This window comes from Somniosus microcephalus, chromosome 11, assembly GCF_052327205.1.
Source record: "Somniosus microcephalus isolate GS21.2 chromosome 11, FLI_Smic_1.0, whole genome shotgun sequence".
In the NCBI taxonomy this organism is placed as follows: Eukaryota; Metazoa; Chordata; class Chondrichthyes; order Squaliformes; family Somniosidae; genus Somniosus; species Somniosus microcephalus.
The window spans coordinates 185,960,340-185,983,017 of record NC_140997.1 but is presented as its reverse complement, the minus strand read 5'-3'; the positions used below and the strand labels follow the sequence as shown (position 1 = coordinate 185,983,017).

At 43.8% G+C, this 22,678-nt stretch overlaps 1 protein-coding gene across 2 annotated transcripts in view; it reads left to right on the top strand.

Annotated features, from left to right (window-relative positions):
- The window catches only part of atxn7 (ataxin 7), a 135,733-nt gene that overhangs the window by 63,456 nt on the left and 49,599 nt on the right, over nucleotides 1–22,678 (top strand). The window contains exons 1-2 of one of the 2 annotated variants that reach the window (XM_086001500.1): nucleotides 15,620–15,862; nucleotides 16,028–16,132. In XM_086001500.1, coding sequence (XP_085857626.1) covers nucleotides 16,030–16,132 — 103 coding nt within the window. In that variant the 5' untranslated portion in view covers nucleotides 15,620–15,862; nucleotides 16,028–16,029. Of the gene's footprint in view, nucleotides 1–15,619; nucleotides 15,863–16,027; nucleotides 16,133–22,678 lie in introns of those variants that run through there. The other variant, XM_086001497.1, reaches the window with a different exon arrangement.

The following is a 22,678-nucleotide window of genomic DNA, read 5'->3' as shown; positions in this document are numbered from 1 at the left end:
ACTCAAATCTAAACAAGGGGTGAATGTGGTAAACCACTTTATCGTTACACTATAGTTATCACTGTTGTATTGTTATCACCGTTGTATCACGATACGAGGTCGCCTCTTGTCGCGCTGTTATACCTGGGCTGACCACCTCCGACTCCGCCCATGGCTCCACCTACCTGCCCAGGTATAAAGGTAGTCGACTGGCTGGTATTCCTCCTTGTTGGACCCGATCACCCACGAGGGTGGGCTCTGTTATTTAGTCAATAAAAACCTTTAGTTACGTTCCTAACTCGTCGCCTTTTATTGGACGAATTGATAGGTATATCAAAGTCTAAAGGCGGAAGTCACACCCCCATCCACATCAATGGGGCTGTGGTGGAAAGGGTGGACAGCTTTACGTTTCTCGGAGTCCACATCACGGAAGACCTCTCCTGGTCCCTCAATACCTCCTCTCTGGTGAAGAAGGCCCAGCAGCGCCTATATTTCCTAAGGAGGCTGAAAGGATGTAACCTGTCACCCCTGATCCTCTAACTTTTACCGCTGCACAATAGAGAGTATCCTGACAAACTGTATCACAGTATGGTATGGCAGCTGTAGCTACTATGACCGGAAAGCCCTGCAGCGGGTAGTCAAAACTGCCCAACGCATTACCGGCACCCGGCTACCGACCATAGAGCACATATACCAGAAACGCTGTTTACGGAGGTCACGGTCCATCATCAAAGACCCTACCCACCCCAGCCACAGTCTGTTCGCCCTCCTGCCATCTGGGAGACGCTACAGATGCAGTCGCACCCGTACGACCAGATTTAGGAACAGCTTCTTTCCCAGGGCTGTCATCCTACTGAACTCCACAAATAAACTCTTAAAGCCTGCACATCACTTTATTATGGTTATGTTTATGTTAATGTATTACAAGCCAAATGTATGTTGAATGTTTAAATGTCTTAATCTAAATGTACACTCTCGGGAGCCGCAAGCCTACATTTCGTTGTACTGCACTTGTGCATTAACAATGACAATAAAAGTTGATTTGATTTTGATTTGAAGGGCCTTCATGTCCTTACTAAAGTGTGGTGACCAGAACTGGACGCAATTCTCCAGTTGTGGCCTAACCAGCGCTTTATAAAGGTTCAGCATAACTTCTCTACTTTTGTACTCAATACCTCTATTTACGAAGCCCAAGATCCCATATGCTTTGCTAACCACTCTCTCAATATGTCCTGCCATTAAGTGTATATTGCCTCTCCCTGTTCCTTCTGCCAAAATGCACCATCCCACACTTCTCTATTAAATTCCATCTGCCCATTCTGCTAGCCTTTCTATGTCCTGTTGCAGTCGATTGGTATCATCCTCACTGTTTGCCACCCCCGTAAGTTTGGTGTCACAGAATCACAGAAACCCCACAGTGCAGATAGAGGCCATTTCGGCCCATCGAGCCTGCACCGACACATATCCCACCCAATCCCCGTAACCCCTACACCAACACATATCCCACCCTATCCTTGTAACCCCACGTATTTAATCCCCCTAACACTAAGGGTCAATTTATCATAGCCAATCAACCTAACCCGCACATCTTTGGACTGTGGGAGGAAACCGGAGCACCCGGAGAAAACCCACGCAAACACGGGGAGAATGTGCAAACTCCACACAGACAGTTGCCCGAGGCCGGATTCGAACCCGGGTCTCTGGCGCTGTGAGGCAACAGTGCTAACCACTATGTGTCGTTGGCAAATTTTGAAATTCTACTCTGTATTCCATATCCAGGTCATTTTTATCAAAAAAAAGCAGTGGCCCCAGCAATGACCATTGGGGAACACCACTGTCTATCATCCTCCAGTCTGAAAAACAGCCATTAACCACAGCTTGCTGTTTTCTGTCCTTAAGCCAATTCCTTACCAAGCTGCCACTGATCCACCCATTCCATGAGCCTCAATTTTGTTAACCAGCCTATGTGGTACTTTGTCAAATGCCTTCCTAAAATCCATGTAGACAACATCCATTACAGTCCCTTCATCAATCCTCTGTTGCTTCATCAAAAAATTCAATTAGATTAGTCAAACACAATCTGCCTTTTACAAATCTGTGTTGGCTCTTAATTAGCTTAAACCTCTCCTGTTAATTTTTTCCTTGATTATTGTTTCTAAAACTTTACCCACCACTGATGTTAAACTGACCGGCCTGTAGTTACTAGAATTGTCCTTACAACCTTTCTTGAACAATGGTGTCACATTTGCCACTTTCCATTCCTCAGGCATCTCCCCCACATCTAGGGAAGATTGGAAAATTATGGCAAGCCCTTCTGATATCTTCTCCCCCAATTCCCTTTGCAACCTGGGATGCAAGCCATCTGGACCAGGCGACATATCCAGCCTTTCTAGTGCATCCTGTCTCAATTTTCACCCCTTACATTGCTTCTACCTTTTCCACTTATACTGATATTCTGTCAGCATCCACCTCTTTAGTAAACACCAATACAAAGTACTCATAGAATATTCTAGCCTTGCCCTGCGCCTCTTAAGCATATATCACCTTCTTTGTCTCTAATAGGCTCCACCCCACCTCTTACTACCCGCTTACTGTTTACATGCCAGCAGAAGATTTTTGGGTTCCCTTTTATGTTAACTGCCATTCTACTCTCATTCTCTCTTTGCCAATCTTATTTTCATCTTCACTTCCCCTCTCAGCTTATTGTATTTGGTCTGGTTCTCCCTTGAAGAATTCACCTGACATGCATCATACACCCTCTTTTTTTGTTTCATCATCTTCTCTATCTCCCTCGTCATCCAAGGAGCCCTTGCTTTGGTTCCTTTACCCTTCCCTCTTACTTGTTATTTTGTATTATTACGCAAAGACAACTTGTACTGATTTGAGTTCGATCATAACTACTGCTTTGTACGTTCACTTGCTGTCTGAGAAATAAAAGAGCATAACGTTTTGTAAACATTCTGCCAACTGCAGGATTGCAGAAGCATAAGAACGTATGTGCAGAAGACACAATATCCTGTTCCATGTCAAGGAGAGGAGGCATTGTTACCTCTCTGGGTATACTGTCATATAATTGGATATTGGGCAATGCCATTTAGCTGTGTGTGTACGCATGCGTGTCTTGGACTCTGCTTCTGTTGACCTGATAGCAAAATCTGATTGACCTGATTGTCAAAAATCCCACCTTGACCTGTCACCTTTTCTGCCTTTCTCCTGCTTTTGTGTATCTTGTCCTTTACCAAGGTTTTGACCACTGTCAAGACTATGTCTGTGTTCCTGGTGTCTCTGTCTGCCTCCAGCTCCCTGGCTTTCTGCTGCCTCCAGGAAAAAAAACAATTACTCCCACTCCTAGCTCCCTCACTAACCTCTTCTAACTCCAACTTGCCTTCCTCTGGCGCTGCACCAGCTGCTGCAGCGATTAACCATCTCAACAGTTTCCTTGCTCTACCTTTGACACTCTTGCCCCTATCAGATAGCAGCCTCTGCCCTCCTTCCTTGTTCAGTTCGCAACTCTGCATCCTCAAATCTAAGCACTAAAGACATAAATGTAATAGCAAAATACTGTGGCTGCTGGAAATCTGAAATAACAACAGAAAATGCTGGAAATACTCAGCAGGTCAGGCAGCATCGAGGAGAAGGAAACTGAGGTAATGTTTCGGGTCTTAAATGCGTCTGGCATTCAACTGACCGAGGTATCGACTGACCGAGGTATCGACTGCCAGATCTCGACCATGTTAAACAATACTGCTGTTGAATTTTTTTTTACTGTAGATGTTTTCTTGACTTCAGTGTCATCAACCACTTCCTTGATGAGCCTTTACTCCATATCCCAGAGAGTGCTTTTACTTGCTCCGAATGAAACTGGGAATTCTCCACTTTTACTGTTTCATTTACTTGTTTTAGCATGTGCGATTGAGGGTTCTTCTTGACTTTGGAAGGTAGTGGAAATAACACTACACTAGAAAGTGAATTGGCCTTTAACTGCCAAACAAACTTATTAAAACAGTAAAAATGTAACATTATGTATTGATGAGAAAAAGGCCATCAGGCCCAAAAGCATTCGCTCCACTTCTTATGGACTCCTCCCTGTGTCCACACCATTCTTCTCCTTTTGGGAGGGGCTGAATAAACAAACCCATAGCCAATTCAGAAAAACTGCCATCAAAAATATGCTCAAACCCCTGAAAGGTGATCAGGCAAGCCCTAAGAAGCCCCAATCCTTTGGTCATTACCCAAGTTTATGTCTTCCTTCTGCCATGATCTCGGTTTTCCAAAAATGCATCTAACGCCTTCTTGAAAGAATACAAAGAGTCATTCATTACTACCAAACTCTGGAATGCTGTTCAATAGGTTGATCACTTTCTTGTGGAAAAAAAAACTTCATCGCATCCAGCTTCACTCCCTGCTTTCTCAATTTAAATAGTTCACCCTGCTTCCACAATCTCAAGCAATCTATCCGTTTGTATGTTATTGATGCCCTTAATAATTTTGGGAACCTGATTCAGATCGCCTATTAGTACGCATCTCCAGTGAATTTGGACCCAGGGTCTTATCTCCATAACTCAATGCACTTAGACTGAGGATCATCCTTGTCTGTGTTCACTGGAGCCAAAATGTCCTCCCTCGAGGTAAAGGGTCCAAAATTGTATAAGAGCGCTCCAGGTGAGGTCTTGCCAAAGCCTTATATAACCGTAATATCGTGACCATAGTTTTATAATCAACCCTTTGGGCAATAGAGTTCAAAACCCTGTTGGCTTTGATTGCAGTATCCTGATGCTCCTTTTAACATTGGGGAGCAGTCAATGACCACTCCCAAGTCTTCCTCCCTTAACCCACACCCAACCATGTTATACTCCAGACCTGAATTCTGTGTACTTATTGCACACATTTACATTGAAAGACGTTTGCCCACTTGGACCCACATCCCCAGTCTATCTATATTCAGTTGTAATCTATTTCCTTCTAAAGTCCTGACTCTACTACACAATTTAGTATCCTCCTCAAATTTTAATAACAGAACAAATTATGCCCTGCTCAGCTAGTCCAGCAACATGAGAAGACCCAGCACTGAACCCTGGGGCACCTCACAAGTGATGGAACACATTGGGATTGAGAAGCAGCCCCATTTGCCTACAGTTCTTTTTAGCCAATTTGCAATCCATCCTGTAGTGTCACCCAATGGACTTGATTTTCGCACAACTTCTCTTGTGACGCTTTGGGGGGCGGGTGTAGGAAAGCTTTTTGGAAATGAGCAGGTGACATTCTGGATCTTCCTGATCTATTGCTCTAGTGACTTCTTTAGAAAACTGTTAAGATTTGTCAAACATGACAGGAGTTTCCTGAAGCAGTATTGAGTATTTCCTTTCAAACCTGAGCATTGTAAGTGATCATTAATAACTTCCCTTATGGTGCTTTTCATCAGCATCCCAACCACTGAGGTTAAACCCACGCCATTGACCTATAGTTACCAGGTTGTGATTTTAATTTATTTTTTAAATAAAGGCACTACGTGTGCCTTCTTCCAATTATCTGGTACTTCTCTAGTTCTTGGTTAACTGTTGAAAAATATTTACTACAGCATCACTAACGACCTCAGCCATTTCCTTCAATACCCAAGGATAAATTAAGTCTGCTTGCTCCTGGTGCTTCTTTCACATTGAGACCCTTAAATATTCCTTTGAGCTATGCAAGCAAATCATGGAGGTTTAGTTTTACCTGCTATACAAGAGGCAAATTAATTTAAAAACGGATGCAAAGTATCTTGAACTTTTCTGCTTTGCCCTTGTCTGTAATTCTACCTACACCAGTCCTATTTGCTCTCAAACCAAGCTCTGTCTGACTCATAACATAACTGTTAACATAACATACCTTGTCCAGAAGACTATTACTCACTTTTTATAAGCCTTTTACATTAAAAAAAAAATGTATTTTAGTTGCCTATATCTCCATAAAACGATTATGGGTTTCTCTCATCATACATTCTTCTCGTAGATTATGAAACCTTGTATATCCATAGAAGAACACTTTAAGTGTCCCATTTCCCTTGCGTATTGCCCTAATCCTCCACTAGCTCTCTCCCATTTAACTACGGCTAGGTGTCTCCATTTCTGTAAGCCGCGCCTTTTGAAAATGCAGCAGCAGCAACATACTATTAACCCTAAACTTACTACAGCCCCATATTTAAAACTTTATTCAGGATAAATCTGAATCAGCAAGGTGTTTCCCTGCCTCCACGTCATCTATCAACTGTGGCCCATTTCTGAACGCTAAGCTATTATCCTATCTTGCGCTAGTTCTCGGTGTTGAACTGCAGTACTGAGGAGGTACCGTCTTTCAGAGGTGCCGTTAAACCGAGGCCCCATCTGTCCTCTCGGATGAACATGAAAGAACCCATGGTACTATTTCCAACGCATTACCGGCACCCGGCTACCGACCATAGAGCACATATACCAGAAACGCTGTCTACGGAGGTCACGGTCGATCATCAAAGACCCTACCCACCCCAGCCACAGTCTATTCGCCCTCCTACCATCTGGGAGACGCTACAGATGCATTCGCACCCGTACGACCAGATTTAGGAACAGCTTCTTTCCCAGGGCTGTCATCCTACTGAACTCCACAAATAAACTCTAAAGCCTGCACATCTGCCAATGCACTTTATTATGGTCATATTTATGTTAATGTATTACAAGCCAAATGTATGTTGAATGTTTAAATGTCTTAATCCAAATGTACACTCTCGGGAGCCGCAAGCCTATATTTCGTTGTACTGCACTTGTGCACTAACGATGACAATAAAAGTTGATTTGATTTGATTTGATTTGAAGAGGAGCAAGGGAGTTCTCTCTTGTATCATGTCCAATATTTATCTCTCAATGGACATGACTAAAACAGATTATCTGGTCATTATTACAGGACTGTTTGTGGGACCTGGCAGTGCACAAATTGACTGCCGTGTTTCCTACATTACAACAGTGACTACATTTCAAAAGTACCTTATTGGCTGTAAAGCGCTTTGGAACGTCCGGTGGTCGTAAAAGGCGCTATATAAATGCAAGCATGTCTTTCTTTTACGACCTTCCCTTCATTGGCTACTTTAGTGATTTGACTACATTATAGATCTATTTGTCTTTGTTTGATGGTCTGTAATACAAAAGCACTCTGGTGTTTCTGATGAACCCCAGTTGGAGCCAGAGTGTTTCTCCATTATTTTCTCCACTTGCACTATCGCCTCACTCCACTACCTCTTTTCATTTCCTAGCAAAGATAGTCACTCCACTCCCCCCATCACCCACGCTATCCTTTCCAAGCTATGTACATTGAGGTTTCCGAAATTCAGTCCCACCTCAAAATACAGCCATGTTTCTGTGAGGGCCATCAGCTCGGGGTTTCCAGTTGCAGCATACAGCCATAATTTTGTCACATTTTTCCTAATGTTTATAGAAGGATTTAGTAGCCTCAAATTATTTTGGAACTTTATTATGTCCCCGATTCCATCCTTTTGTGGTGGGTACGACTTAACGGGTGCGTCGCTGCTTGTATTGTTTAAAATGAGGCTCGCACTGTTTTGTACCCTGGCCTGACCAGTTTAAAGAAAAGCTGAGTGCTTCCCCCATACTGGCAGCAAAATGTTTTACATGGTTAGCAGTTTGAACATTTAATCTCCGCATCCTGTGAGGGAGCTGGTGCAGATGTGACAGTCATCTGCAGGAAAACTTCATGCTTTTTAAAAAAAAAAAATAGAACTTAGTCACTTACTTTGTTCGTTAACCATGTAACTGGCTCCACCACTTGTGGCAGGTGAACCCCTTGCAAAGCTTGGCAACCCTTCCCTTTGCAGAATCATCTGAAATGTATATATGTCGCAAGAAACATCGATGAACCTCCCTTCCTGATCCTTGACAGTGCTGGCAGCCATAATCTTCAAGCTCCAACTCTTGGCCTGACTGTTCCCCTCTCAAACCTTAAGACAGCTTGTCCAATTTGAGCCAGGCTGAAAAATACTTTCCCAAAAACTACCAAGTAGATTTAAATATGTCTGTCTGTCAAACTCAATGTGGCTGGCAATCAAAACATAGTTCAAACCAATTCGATATAATGTTGGTATTCAAATTGAACATAAGAACATAAGAAGTAGGAGCAGGAGTAGGCCATACGGCCCCTCGGGCCTGCTCCGCCATTCAATAGGATCATGGCTGATCCGAATCTAGACTCACGTCCACTTCCCTGCCCTCTTCCCCGTAACCCCTAATTCCCTTATCTGCTAGGAAACTCTATCTCCATTTTAAATTTATTTAATGTTGCAGCTTCCGCAGCTCTCTGGGGTAGCAAATTCCATAGATTTACTACCCCAGAGATTGAATGGCTTAGTTACTTACTCAAGGAAGGGGTTGAGACAGAGAGGCTAATTGTTGCAACTATTGTATCAGAGGAATAAACTGGGAGATGTTCTCTGCATGAGTTGGCTTTGTGTCCAGACATTTTTTTAAAAAGCCAATGCGATGATCATCTATCTAAATCTATTAAAATCACTGTGCGGGTCGAAAATGTTGGGCTCTGTCCATGTGAAAATCCATTGTCAACATTTACCTGCAGTACCAGTTATGCCTGTAGGTGGTGGTGATAGTTTGGCACAGTGTTAGATGACCCATAATGGTAACTTTGGGTCAGGAACGAGATGTAGTCGTAGTAGTAGATTGTGCACTAGAATGATATTTCCATTTTGAAGTTTCTGGTTAAGAATAAATGAGGAAATCAGCTGTCGTGTTTTTCAAAACAGTAACATTGAGCCCTAATAGCCCCTTGATGACTCTGGTGACTTTGTTTGGAAGTATAAAAATATTCAATTCCTACTGACTTGACAACGATCATATTGCCTCAACTTCACCACAAACTGTACCCAATGTCAGAATGATCCAGGATAGCCATGGATAGATAAACTTCCATCCAGCTAAGATGTCTTTTGAGAGGGAAAAGAAATTCAGGTCCAATCCCTCTCCCCCTCTCTCCCTCCAGATCCTCACCCCCCCCCCCCCCAACCCCAACGTGCGGTTTTGACAACCTCACTGTTCCATCCCTGGAGGGAAGATGAAACTTTCTCCTCGTTCTCTGTCTCTCTCTTTGTCTCATTTCCCCCCCCCCCCCCCCGCGGCAAGGCAGTAAAACCAGCTCTACATGCAGCTACAACCAACAAGGTAAGTTTTTAAAAAAATATATATTTACCTGAATATGGAGCCAGGAGGAGCAGGTGTGCTCCTCCCTACCCTACAGTCAAAGAACACTGGTCGCTGACGGCCACAGACACCCTTACCACCGCTTCCCTTGTGCCGGGTATGATTCCAGCCACTGGAGAGTTTTCCTTCTAAGCCCCATTGGTTTTTAGGGCTACTTGGTGCCATATTCGATCAAATGCTGCCTTGATGTCAAGGGCAGTGATCCTTACCTCCCCTCTGGAATTCAGCATGTGTCCATGTTTGGACCAAGGCTGCGATAGGCTAACGACACAGGCGATGTTAGAGAGATGGAAGTAACTGATCTTTGTGTTGGAGAGGATATGGGTTAGGATGCTCAGATCTGGGTGACTAGCACAACGAGTTTATGACCAGTCTGGGTCCACCTGAGACAGTGAATGGGGAGGAGAATGGAATCGGTGGCAAAAGTACAGAGTTTGTGGTGGGAGCTGAAGATGATGGCTTCAGCCTCCCCAATGTTTAGTTGCAGGAAATTGCAGCTCATCCAAGACTGGATGTTGGATAAGCAGAGGGTAGAGACAGATAGTGGAGAGGTAGAGTTGGGTGTCATCATTGTGTATAATGAAGCTGACCCCATGGCTGTGGATGTAGCCAAGGGGCAGCAAGTAGATGAGGAAGAGATGGGGTGGGGGCCAAGAAGAGATCCTTGGAGGACTCCAGGCAATGGTGCAACAATGACAACAACTTATTCATATATTGGTGCAGGAAGCGAAGCCATTGCTGGAGATGCTCTAGATAGGCAAGAGTGAAACCACGTGAGGCTAGACCTAAGCTGGACAGTGGAGCAGTGGGGTTGAAGGAGGATGATGTGGTCGACTGTGTCAGCCAGAATAAATACACCATGGTCACTGTCACAGGCAACGTTCCCGCTAAGCTGTGCGGCCGTGCAGCGGTCTGGCAGTGCCGCGCAAGGCTGCTCACTGGCTTTTCAATGGGAGAAACCACGCATGCACAAAATTTTGAATGGGGCACGCGGCCAACCAAAGGGACTGCGCACCAAAAAATTTAGTGACCGTTGGTCACATGATGTCATTTGTGACTTTGATTAAGGCTGTTTTGGTGCTGGGATAGGGGCAGAAACCTGATTGGAGAGATTCAAATGTGGAGTTGTGGGAAAGTTAAGATGGAGAAACTAGAGAACGATGCAGGTTCAGGGAGGGGGTGGGGGAGCCTGGGGCAAGGTTCTGCTTTCTGGGGCGGGGTGAGGGGGCGGAAAGCAGCATTGACAGCTGAACGACTGGTCAATCTTGGTGACAAAATCACGGGTTATAATATCCCATCCCAAATTACATTGAATGTTCCTATGTCAGGCTCTGAGGTAAAACCCGATGGGAGCATTCAGCATTTTCCTGTATTACCAGTTCCGCCTGACTTTAAAAGAAACTGCTGCAGCCAAAGTGAACTGTCGTTTGTGAGCAGTATTCGCTGGCCTCCCTTGCTCTGTCTGTGCCTTTTATACCAGGGTTCCTGCTTCTGATCATTATCCAGTGACACGTGCTGTGTGTGTGGCCAAGAATGGGATCAGGCTCGGCTGTGATGCCTGCTGACACTTGCCCCTTGGCTCATTCATGAAGAATGACCTTGGGTGAGGCACCAGAGGCCGACCCTTGCCCAGGAGATTGTGCCGTAGGCTGAGTCAGAGCCTTCAGGAGAGGAGGGGGACAAATATCATTATAAAGGAAGCTTTATAAAATGGCAGACATTTACTATAAAAATGTAAAACAATGTAAGTACTAATGTACAGCAGGTGTGCAGAGATGAAAAGATTAGCTTGTTGGTTGGCTGTTTACATGCTGATGTTTATATGGCGCTATTCATTGCTGGAATACAAGTAAAGCTTAAAAGTACATCTTGATTGAATCTGAATTACACGTGTAAACATAGGGATAATAAACACTAGGTGGCTCTATTTAAAATGATACAAATCAATAAAGATTCTATGATAACGGTGCTAATATCAGTGTGAGGAGGCTATTTTTCTTTCAAGCAGTATGGCTGGCTTTTCCTCATTTTAAACATGGTCATCGTGGCTGATATTTTGAATACATTAGTTTAAGATGTCAGATATATTGAATATGGCACGCGTGCAAGCTATCTGCTGCTTTATATAGACGGAGCTGAATGAATGCTGCGCTGGATATCTGTCCTCGGTATCCTTATATAAACATGCATGTATGTCTCTCTCCTTTCTCCCTCTTTGTCTCTCAGTATAATGTGTGTGTTTATATCTTTATATAATACTTTAAATGTCTTGTGTATGGCATGCACTTCCTGTAAGTGTTGCAATTGCTTCCTGTACTTGGTTTTCCCTGTTACGCTATTTCTGTCTGTAACAATTTAAAAACCTAGCATTCCCACCTCAACTCCATCTCCAAGGAAGATATGTCATAGTCAAAATCATTACGGCACAGAAGGAGGCCATTCGGCCCATCGAGTCTGTGCCGGCTCTCTGTAGAGCAATCTAGTCAGTCCCATTCTTCTGCTCTATCCCCGTAGCCTTGCAAGTTTATTTCCCTCAAGTGCCTAGCCAATTTCCTTTTGAAATCATTCTTCATCTCCGCTTCCACCACCCTCGTCGGCAGTGAGTTCCAGGTCCTCACCACTCGCTGCGTTAAAAAAAAAAAAAAAAAATTCTTCCTCACGTCCCCCCTGTATCTCTTGCCCGAAACCTTAAATCTGTGTCCCCTAGTCCTTGTGCCATCAGCTAATGGGAACAGCCTTTCTCTGTCTACCTTATCCAAACCCGTCATAATCTTATACACCTCTATCAAATTTCCCCTCAACCTCCTTTGCTCCAAGGAGAACAACCCCAGCTTCTCCAACCTAACCTTGTAGCTAAAATCCCTCATCCCCGGAACCTTTCTGGTAAATCTCTGCATCCTCTCGAGGGCCTTTGCATCCTTCCTAAAGTGTGATGACCAGAACTGGACACAAGACTCTAGTTGTGGCCTAACCAGAGCTTTATAAAGGTTCAGCATAACTTCCCTGCTTTTGTACTCAATACCTCTATTTATGAAGCCCAAGATCCCATATGCTTTGCTAACCACATTATCAATATGTCCTGTCACCTTCAGGGACCTATGCACATGAACCCCCAGGTCCCTCTGTCCCTGCACACTCTTTAGAACTGTGCCATTAAGTCTATATTGCCTCTCCCTATCCCTTCTGCTGAAATGCATCACCTCACACTTCTCTGTATTAAATTCCATCTGCCACTTGTCTGCCCATTCTGCTAGCCTTTCTATGTCCTGTTGCAGTCAATTGGTTCCCCTACCTTTCCCTGTTGTTGTAATGTACCTAGCCTGTACCTGAAATATCTCCTTAAAGATCACCCATTGTTCTGTTAGTTTTTCCCGTCAATCTTTGGTTCCATTTTACCCTGGTTAGATGCCCTCTCATCCCACTGAAGTTAGCCCTCTTCTAATTTAGCTCTACTTTAGATTGTTCCTTGCTCTTCTCCATTACTAATCTAAACCGTATGATACGATGATCACTCGTACCCAAGTGTTCTCCCACAGACACTTGGTCCACTTGGCCCACCTCATTCCCCAGCACCAGATCCAGCAATGCCTCCTTCTTAGTTTGACCGAGAACATACTGGTCAAGGAAGTTCTCCTGAACACATTTCAGAAATTGCTCCCCCTCCTTTCCCTTTACTGTAACATTATCCCAATCGATATTTGGGTAATTAAAGACCCCTAACATCATAGTTCTTGCACATCTGTGATGTCCCTGCAGATTTTCTCCTCTCTCTCTCGCTCTCACTATTTGGAGGCCTATAGAATACCCCCAATAGTGTGATCATACCCTTTTTTGCTCCTCAACTCTAACCAAATGGATTCTGTCCTTGCCCCCTCAAGGACATCCTCTCTTTCCAACACTACAATGTCTTCCCTAATCAGTACTGCCACCCGTCCTCCCTTTTTTCCTTCCCTATCTTTTCTGAACACCTTGTATCCGTGAATATTAAGCACCCATTCCTCACCATTTTTAAGCCCTGTTTCCGTTATTGTCACTACATCATATTCCCACATGGCTAATTGTGCTTGTAGCTCACCAACCTTATTCACCACCCTTTGTGCGTTTACATACATGAATTCCAAACCTGTCTTTGTATTCCTTGTAGTCCTTCTTAGTCTGCTCCTATCTAATATGGTAGCACTTCCTTCTCTAGTACTATCCAACACTCTCCCTCCTTTATGCACCTTATTTCTCTTTTCTACTTCTATATGCTGGTGCCCACCCTCCTGCTAATTTAGTTTAAACCCTCTTCAACCACACTAGTGAACCTCCCCGCGAAGACATCCTCTGGAGGTGCAACCCGTCCCTTTTGAATCGGTGCCTCCTGCCTCAGAATTGGTCCCAGTGCCCCAAGAATCTGAAGCCCACCCTCCTGCGCCACGCCTCAAGTCACTCATTGATCCTCCCTATCTTCCTATTTCTACTCTCGCTGGCGCGTGGCACTGGGAGTAATCCAGAGATTACTACCTTTTGAGGTCCTACTTTTTAACTTCCTCCCTAGCTCCTGAAAGTCTGACTGTAGGACCTCAATACCTGCTCTCTCTGCCGTTGGTACCGACGTGTACCACAACTTCTGGCTCACTCCCTTCCCCCTGCAGAATATTCTACACCCTCTCCGTGATGCCCTTTACCCTGGCACCAGGGAGGCAACCCACCATGCGGGACTCAAGGTGACGGTTACAGAAACGCCTGTCTCTTCCCCCTGAAAATGGCTGCATTTCTACTCTTAGCTGTTTCTCTCTCTCTTCCCCCCCGCCCCCCCCCCCCCCCCGTGCAGTCGCTTGCCCATTAGTGCCATGGTCTGGACGGCACTCCTTCAAGGTGTCGTCACTCCCAGCAGTCTCCAATGCTGCATAGCGGTTTGAGTGACACACTCCCCGAAGACTCCTGCACTTCCTGCCTCTTCCTACTCTTCCGGATGGCCACCCATTTGCTATCCTGAACACACTCTGCCTGTGGGGTGGCCACCTCCTGGAATGTACGGTCCAGGAAACACTCGGCCTCCCTGATGCTCCACAGTGACTCCAGCTGCCCCTCAAGCTCTGAAACCCTGAGCTGGAGCAGCTGGAAACACTTCCTACACACATGGTCCCCCAAGGCACATGAAGTGTCCTGAAGTTTCCACATGGCGCATGTATGTGGTGCTGTTCTTCCATTCCAAGTGTTCATACTCACCACTTCCGATTTTTCCCATTTTAAAACCCCAGTCCCTGCATTCCCAACTGTTCCATGGGATCTGGCTTGAAGTTCTGAGGTGCTAAAACAGTTTTTAAAAAAAAAAAAACACCTATAGGCAGTGACTGTGGCTATGCACTTTTCATAGCAGCACTTGCAGCCCTCCTGCCACTGTTCCCACACCTTAGGATCTCTTCCACACCCAGCAAACCCCCTCCCTAATACATCCATACCCTGCTACCTCCATCCCATTGCTCCCATATCCCACAACCATTTCTGACACCATTGCGCCACCTCAACACCCCCATCCCGCCCCTCCTTCCGCACTCCCAATGTGCCATTCCCACACTTTGCATGCCTCACCCTTCCCACGGGCTCACCCCCTACCAGTGCAAACCTCCTTCCGACACGCAACATGGGGCATCGTCCCTTGGTTTGGGATCTTTCATTTTATGTCTTAGCAAACAAACAAATAATAAGCACGGTCACTAATTTGCAGTTTCCATGAAAATGTGGGCTTTATTGCATAATTTTGTGTGTTTTTTTAGTATATTCTCCCAGCTTATTACAGTCCCCCATCTGGTACAGCACCATCGTCACTTGCTGCCTGAATTTAGTACAGCAAGTTTCCAACATTTCATTTAGCTCATTATACTGCTGTCCCTTGCTCCAAGTCTGGTATTTAAAAAAGATTGCTGAATCATTGCATTACCCCTTTGCCATGGCGGCACTTCTCTTGAGTGTGAGTAAGCAAAAGTGCAGCAATGGAATATCATTTTGTTACTTCTCCAAATATGTTTAGCTGAGGTTAAATATTCAGTCTTGCCCGCGTTAGTGGCCAGATAAATATACCTCTACTGTGTATCTAAGAGCGAGTTTCTTTCGGGGTTTAGATCTCCTAAATCCATGAGCAAAACCGAAGCAGTTTGTGTATTGAAGTCGAATTGCAGCCTTTAGCTTCCATCTTTGGGTTTGCTATCCTACAATAATGCATTTTTTTTCACACAGGCGTGCACAACACAGCTTGATGATTCAGGTGGCATTACGTAGGACCAAGGTTTAACTGCTGTTTGCAGGGTTTGACCTGGATAATGCTATCACATGACTGTGTTACTGGTGAGGTTATTTGCAGCAGCAGTTAGTATTTTGGCTTCCGGTTGGGGGGGGGGGGGGGAGGGGCAGGAGAAGGAGGTGATCACAGGAGATTCCACAAAATATTTGCTGCTTTCTGTGCTCGTCGATCTTGCAGTTCTGATGTGAAATCTAACTGTTTTATTTATCGTAGATACGACTTTGAAGTGATTTGCTTTCCTAAGCTAATACTGCTCTGAAAACTGTTTGGCTTTATTTCGCTTATTTGTTTTTACAATGTTAACTGCACATTCATGAAATGACAGACAGATGACGATACAATTTATCAAAGACATATTGCACTAGTGAGTGTGTTCCTGAAAGTTTTCTTGAACTACTGTTTTGAGTACTAAATTTTAAAATACAAAATGCACTTTTGGTTGATGATGTAGGTTTTCATTTTTGAACATGATACGGAATTTAGTAGCTTAGTATAAAATGAAATTTAATCTTGGTTTATCTTTTTACAGATATGCCAATATTTGGTCACTGTCCAGCGCATGATGATTTTTATCTGGTGATGTGTAATCATTGTAATCAGGTTGTAAAGCCCCAGGCCTTTCAAGCACATTATGGTGAGTTCAAAGTTTACTCTATACATTTTAAATATATATATAAATTCTAGTTTATTTTGCTAAACATTTTATTCTTGGTTTTATGTTAGTGCATGCCGATAAATTTCCTATAATTTTTCTCTTCCATGCAAGATATCCCCCTGATATTTTACTTCTGACATTGTCTACCCATTGTTGTTGTTCATGTACAATCTCCTCTCTTTAGTTGACTTGCCCTTGTATGGATTTGGCAAATTGCTACCATGGAGGGCAGGAAAAGCTTGGGTTGTATGAAAATTGACAAATGGTTAGGGGGTGAATTACAGATGCGTGGGTTGCATTGTTGGTTTCAATAAAGCTTGTGCGTCTATTCTCCCAAATTAAATCCGAACCACATGCAGATCATCATTAACTCTAACTGGTGTTCAAAGTGGGTTAGTATTTTCAGGTGATATACCAGGACTTCTAAATAAGTACAGGTTATGCCTTCAGTTTTAATATGGAACACAAGTTCTGGAAATGCTTTATTTTGACTTTGACCTTAACCGTGAGATTTACTCTGTGTTTGAGTATCATACAGGATTAGTTGCTTTGCTCACCAGAGGATGCACTGTTTTACCATAGGGGTGTTGTCAACCAAGTGTGATGGGGAAAGTAAGTGTGACATTTGCAGGAAGTTGATGCTTTATGCAAGCCTTTTAATATGGTTGTGTGTATATAAAGTACTCTGGTTAAAATATTAATTGCAGTCAAAACAGCTTGCGCTTTAATTAGAAGCAAAGGGATTTAGTCTTCTATCAGTTCAAGACTTCCTCCCATCATTTTGTAACATCTGCAAGTGTTGCATAACCATCTGGACTTGGACTCAGTCCTATGTTCATTAAACTCTGTTGCATAGTCTGTTGGCTTTACTGATGAATCACCTTCTCTGGAAAAATACTGTTTTGTTAAGGGTATATTTGTGATGGTGTTTTGGCCTGTTTTGTGATCAGTGGTTTCCCTCATGTCTGTTGTCTAATTTAATGAGAGTTCTGAATCATCACGAAGAACCAAGTGCTACTAAGCATTTTGCAAATCAGTGGCCTAATGTTTGAACTGTTGAAGCCTTTGATGGAATAAAAGGCCGTAACCTAATTATCTTCAATTGATAAGAACAAAGGTTGCAAATAGTTTTCCTAGGTTTTGAAATGCTCTTTGTGGGAAACTTGTGATAGTCAACAATGTTATCTCTAATTTATGGAACCAAGAGTATTCTCTATACTTCAGGTCTAAGCTTAATGTTCAATGGTGTGTTCTTTGTATTGGGATGACCCGTGGAGGTTAGTTTAGTTTCCTTTCATGATGGAAGAGTCTATTTTATCTGAGATGACTGTGTATTGTAAAATGTGGCATGCATGTTGCTTCTCCATATTACTGCTGTTGTTTTGGTTTAAAGCCTTTATATGTTGCACAGATTGGTCATTGCTGTTTAAAGTACATAAAAAAAAGTACTTGAGGCATCACCAGAGTAATCAAAGTTGCTTGAACAACGGAAAAATTTGCTGTATAAGAGGCACTTCGATTTTTTTCTATGTCTGGCACTTCTGATTCAGTGGTCCTAGACTCAGTTGGCATTTTGAGGTCATAAGCCATGGTTTCTAGCTGTATTAATGTCCCCCTAAAAGAAAATAAGGTGTGCTAAACTGATGTAAGAGGCAAATCACTTTTTGAGCCATCACACACTATCTGTATATTGTAGAACTGAAATCTTTTACAGCTGATGTATGTCTTTAGATTAACTTGCCTGTCTATCTGTGAATGCATAATCCACCACACTGGGAAATCCATCAATAACCAAACACAATGAATTTCAGGGGGTGGGGGGTGGAAAATGAAGGGGGTGATTTTGCCAATGGGGGCACGTTGGAGGCGGGACTGCTGCTTGTCGGGTTTTAGCCACGCCTCCATCGACTTGTGCCCAACCCACGCTATTTTCCCTTGATTAACCTTGTTAAGCCTGCCCAGCGGGCTTAGCAGGCCAATTAATGGGAAAGCCGGTGACAGCGAACATCAGCGTATGACGTTTCATCTCTCAACATCATTTGACAGCTTTTGAGAAGCTGTCAAACACTGACATTCTCTGTTTGGTGAGTTCTTGTACTCAAGGCTCACCAAACCTAATTTCCTGAGCAGAAAGCAGATGGCTGTTGCATCGGAGAATGCAGCAGCAATTCTGTCATCTCTGCCGTGGAGATGCTGGAGCCTCCAGATCCCCAATGATTGAAGCCTGCAGGAAGAAACAAAGGTAAGTAAACTTTTTCTCATACTTTTCACTCACCTCACATACTCACCTCTCCATAGTTGCACCCATCACTCACCTCCACAGCACACTTTTGGACCCCTCTCACCCCCGCAGGCCCACTGCTTGCCTCGCTGACCCTGGTGGGGTTTCCCGATGTCGGGAAGCCCGCACCTCTGTTGGAAAAATGGGGATAATCCTCTTAACTGTCTGTTAACTATCTGTTAGCAGGTAGTTAAGTGGCTGTAATCCCCTTCCCGCCTCCAGGAGACGGGACCCAGTGCAGGTCGGGTACCCACCTCCTGGGAAGATGGCACGGAGGCGGGATGGGTACCCGCCCCCAGATTCTGCCATTTTCCCGGCAGTCCTGCCTCCATACCCACCTCCCCAGGGCTGGCAAAATCGCCCCTGTGGGTTATATCACATGACTCTTAAATGCTGCGCTATGGCGAGCGCAGTTCTTTGCTTGCTTGATTGTTCTATGTTTGCATTAGTCTCATGTCAAACAAAAAACTCGCCTACAAATTTGCAACGTGATATATATGAAACATAAAAGGTTCTGAGGGGGATTGACAGGGTAGATGCTGAGATTTTGTTTCCCCTGGCTGGAGAGTCTAGAACTAGGGGGCATAGTCTCAGGATAAGGGGCTGGGCTTTTAGGACTGAGATGAGGAATTTCTCCACTCAGGGTGGTGAATCTTTGGAATTCTCTGCCCCAGAGGGCTGTGGATGATCAAGGCTGAGATAATTAGACTTTTGGACTCTAGAGGAATCGAGGATATGGAGATCGGGCAGGAAAGTGGAGTTGAGGTCGAAGATCAGCCACGATCTTACTAAATGGCAGGGCAGGCTCGAGGAGCCGTATGGCCTACTCTGGCTCCTAATTCGTATGTTTTTATGTTATATCTTTTTGCATAGAGAGACCAACTCTGTGGGCAGGAAAAAATAATGACCGTCTAAAAATTGATGAAGTAGAGCAGGCGCCTGCAGTTTTCTTCAACCAATTCATATAATCAGTACGACCCCACCCCAGGATTCATTCCTGCATGGTAAAGCACTATCTAGCAATCACCCAGCTTCACATTACTAAGCCAACAAAGCTAACGTAGCGCGAATCATTGAAGGCCGGAACACCTTTATCAATCTGTAAATAAACCATTTGTGTTGACCACAGTATAAGCAAGCGGTGGACATGCTCCAAAGGGATTCCTATGGCTTATGTCAACTTGACTTTTCTGCTTCACAGTTCAACTAAAATAATGTTGGGCACTTTACTGAGGAGCCCTGTTTATTTTAAAAATGGGTTTTCCACCTCGAGGCAAAAAAAATCAGAAAATAATTAGCAAACAGTTCTCTGGGAGTGCATATGTCTTTTTAACCTCAATCCTGTTGCTTAAGTGCCATCTACACGTGATGTAGATTCCCTTCATGTGCATAGAATTTTTCAAAATCAGTAATGAGAGCAAACATTTTACAGTCCCAGCCCTATTAGGAATGTGGTTGTTGGCTTTGTTAGTTACACATGCAAACAGAATCTCGCCCATAAATGTGGGTTGGTGATCTAATGATTCCGGGAATCATTTGCCTATGTTGAATGCCTATCTTGATCATCACTCTGAAATCCTTCATCTTTATTTTGAACATTAAATATGCTGTCTTTCGAGAATGACAAACCTGTTATTAATGGTGCTCTGCATACAGGCACTGTCTTTATCAATCTGTAAGATAAAATCTTAACTTCTAATAATGTATTTATTAAGCCAGCAAGTGTAAAGAAGTGACTTAACTGTTCATATCACTGTCTATTAATCATTTTGTGCATCTTAACATTGTTCAATTCTGTTTGGCTTTGTAATTTATAAGATAATACTCTGGATAATTGCAGTACCAATTTTATTCCAGAATTGAGGAAGATCTGTTTTAATTAGAGCGGAGGTGGGGAGGGGGGGTATGGAGGGAAGATGTTTTCATTGTTTGCTATTTATAGTGAAAACGCAAATGTGTATAAAGAGCCCATTTACCCAAGGAAATCTTCCCAAATAAAAACGGAAAATGCTGAAAACACTCCGGTCAGGCAGCATCTGTTGAGTGAGTGAGTTATTGGCCCAGAATTTGCTGGAGTGGGGCATGTCGCTGCGTGCCCTGTTTCTTTGGGTTTTTTTCCCTCACCTTTCAGCTAAAACTTTTTGCGCCACAAATTGCTGGAAGTGCGAGCTGATAACTCAAGATACGAGATATCAACGGGACACCTGGGATCTTGGTGAGCGATGACACAAACTGTCTGTCTCTCCTCAACAACAACAACTTGCATTTATATAGCGCCTTTAATGTAGTAAAACATCCCAAGGAGCATTAGCAAACAAAATTAACCAAAAAGATTTAAGGATAGAGGAACAATGGAGAAGGAAATAAGGTGAATTAGAGTCAAATTAGATACAGAAAGAGAAATAAGAGGAAAAGAAAGATTGGATTTAGAGAGAGAAAAAGACATGGGAAAAGTAAGAATTTTTGTTTATTTAAAAAAAAAAATGAATGATGCTCCACAGTTTCAGTTTCTTTTCTCGGCCTCCAAGGTTGAGTGGCATTGCAGGAACATAAATTTCGTCATTACAGGGATCCTTGGGTCATTAAGTACCACCCCTAACTTTCTGCGGTGAGTTTAATTTGTTTTAACGGCGCAAATGCAGCAATTTAAAAAAAACTCACGGGGAGGTTGAGGGCGTGATCCTGTTTTCACAAGGCCAACGGAGCAGTGCAAATAGTCCAGCAACTCGCACCGTATCTCCACCTCGCCTCAAATTGCTGGGTTATTTACACACAAATAACAGCAGGCGCATTAAACTCGCCATTATTTTCCCAGCAAATTCTGGGCCAATGTTGATGACCTTTCATCAGAGCTGAAGGAAATCTTCCCCTTTAGTGTCAACTGATAGTATAATGTCATAAATACAAATCTATTCGCAGCTATAAAACCCCATTTTGGTTGAGACTAACAGTCCAAACTGTTTAAAGCAAATCGCACAGAGTGAATTACAAGATTATATTCAATTTGAGGTTTCAATAATGTCTTAACATCACAGTTAGGCTTAAGAAGGTTAAATATATGCGATATTGTTTGACTTCCAAAAAATCAAATGAGGGAAGCTTCCCTGAAAGGAGAACTGTGTAATCCAGCATTCGGTGACGTTTAGCCTATATTGTCCTGACTTTGGATGGTGACATGTTAATTGTGGCTGGAATATCCAAGCCAAACGAACAAATTTGCAGGTGATGCCAAATTAGGAGGGGTAGCGGTATCAAAGAGATAGCGCAGAAATTATACAATGAGTTAGACAAGTGCGTGTGTGAGCTGAACAATGGCAGATGACATTTAATGCAGACAAGTGCAAGAGGAAAAATAGATGGCACGTACTCTACGAATGATACTGTAATAGGTAAAGATAAAGCTGTAAGAATCTTCATGCCCAATCCCCAAGTAATGCAGAGCAGCATTTAGCAGAACCAGTGGGAGTGTCTGAGTTTTGAGGAGAAACTGGAAATGTTTAGGGGGAAAAATTGGATTGCTTTGCGCTTAAGAGGGCGCTAACGGGGCGCAAAGCAACTAACGCCCCGGGCGCATTTCGCGGGAGTTTTTTTTAACTTCCTTATGGGATCTGGGCGTCGCTGGCAAGGCCAGCATTTATTGCCCATCCATAGTTGCCCTTGAGAAGGTGGCAATGAGCCGCCTTCTTGAACCGCTGCAGTCCGTGTGGTGAAGGTACTCCCCCAGTGCTGTTAGGTAGGGAGTTTCAGGATTTTGACCCAGCAACGATGAAGGATCGGCGATATACTTCTAAGTCAGGATGGTGTGTGACCTGGAGGGGAACTTGGAGGTGGTGGTGTTCCCATGCACCTGCTGCCCTTGTCCTTCTAGGTGGTAGAGGTCGCGGGTTTGGGAGGTGCTAACGAAGAAGCCTTGGCGAGTTGCTGCAGTGCATCTTGTAGATGGTACACACTGCAGCCACGGTACGCTGGTGGTGGAGGGAGTGAATGTTTAAGGTGGTGAATGGGGTGTCAAGCAAGTGGGCTGCTTTGTCCTGGATGGTGTCGAGCTTCTTGAGTGTTGTTGGAGCTGCACTCATCCAGGCAAGTGGAGAGTATTCCATCACACTCCTTACTTGTGCCTTGTAGATGGTGGAAAGGCTTTGGGGAGTCAGGAGGTGAGACACTCGCCACAGAATACCTAGCCTCTGACCTGCTCTTGTTGCCACAGTACTTATGTGGCTGGTCCAGTTAAGTTTCTGGTCAAT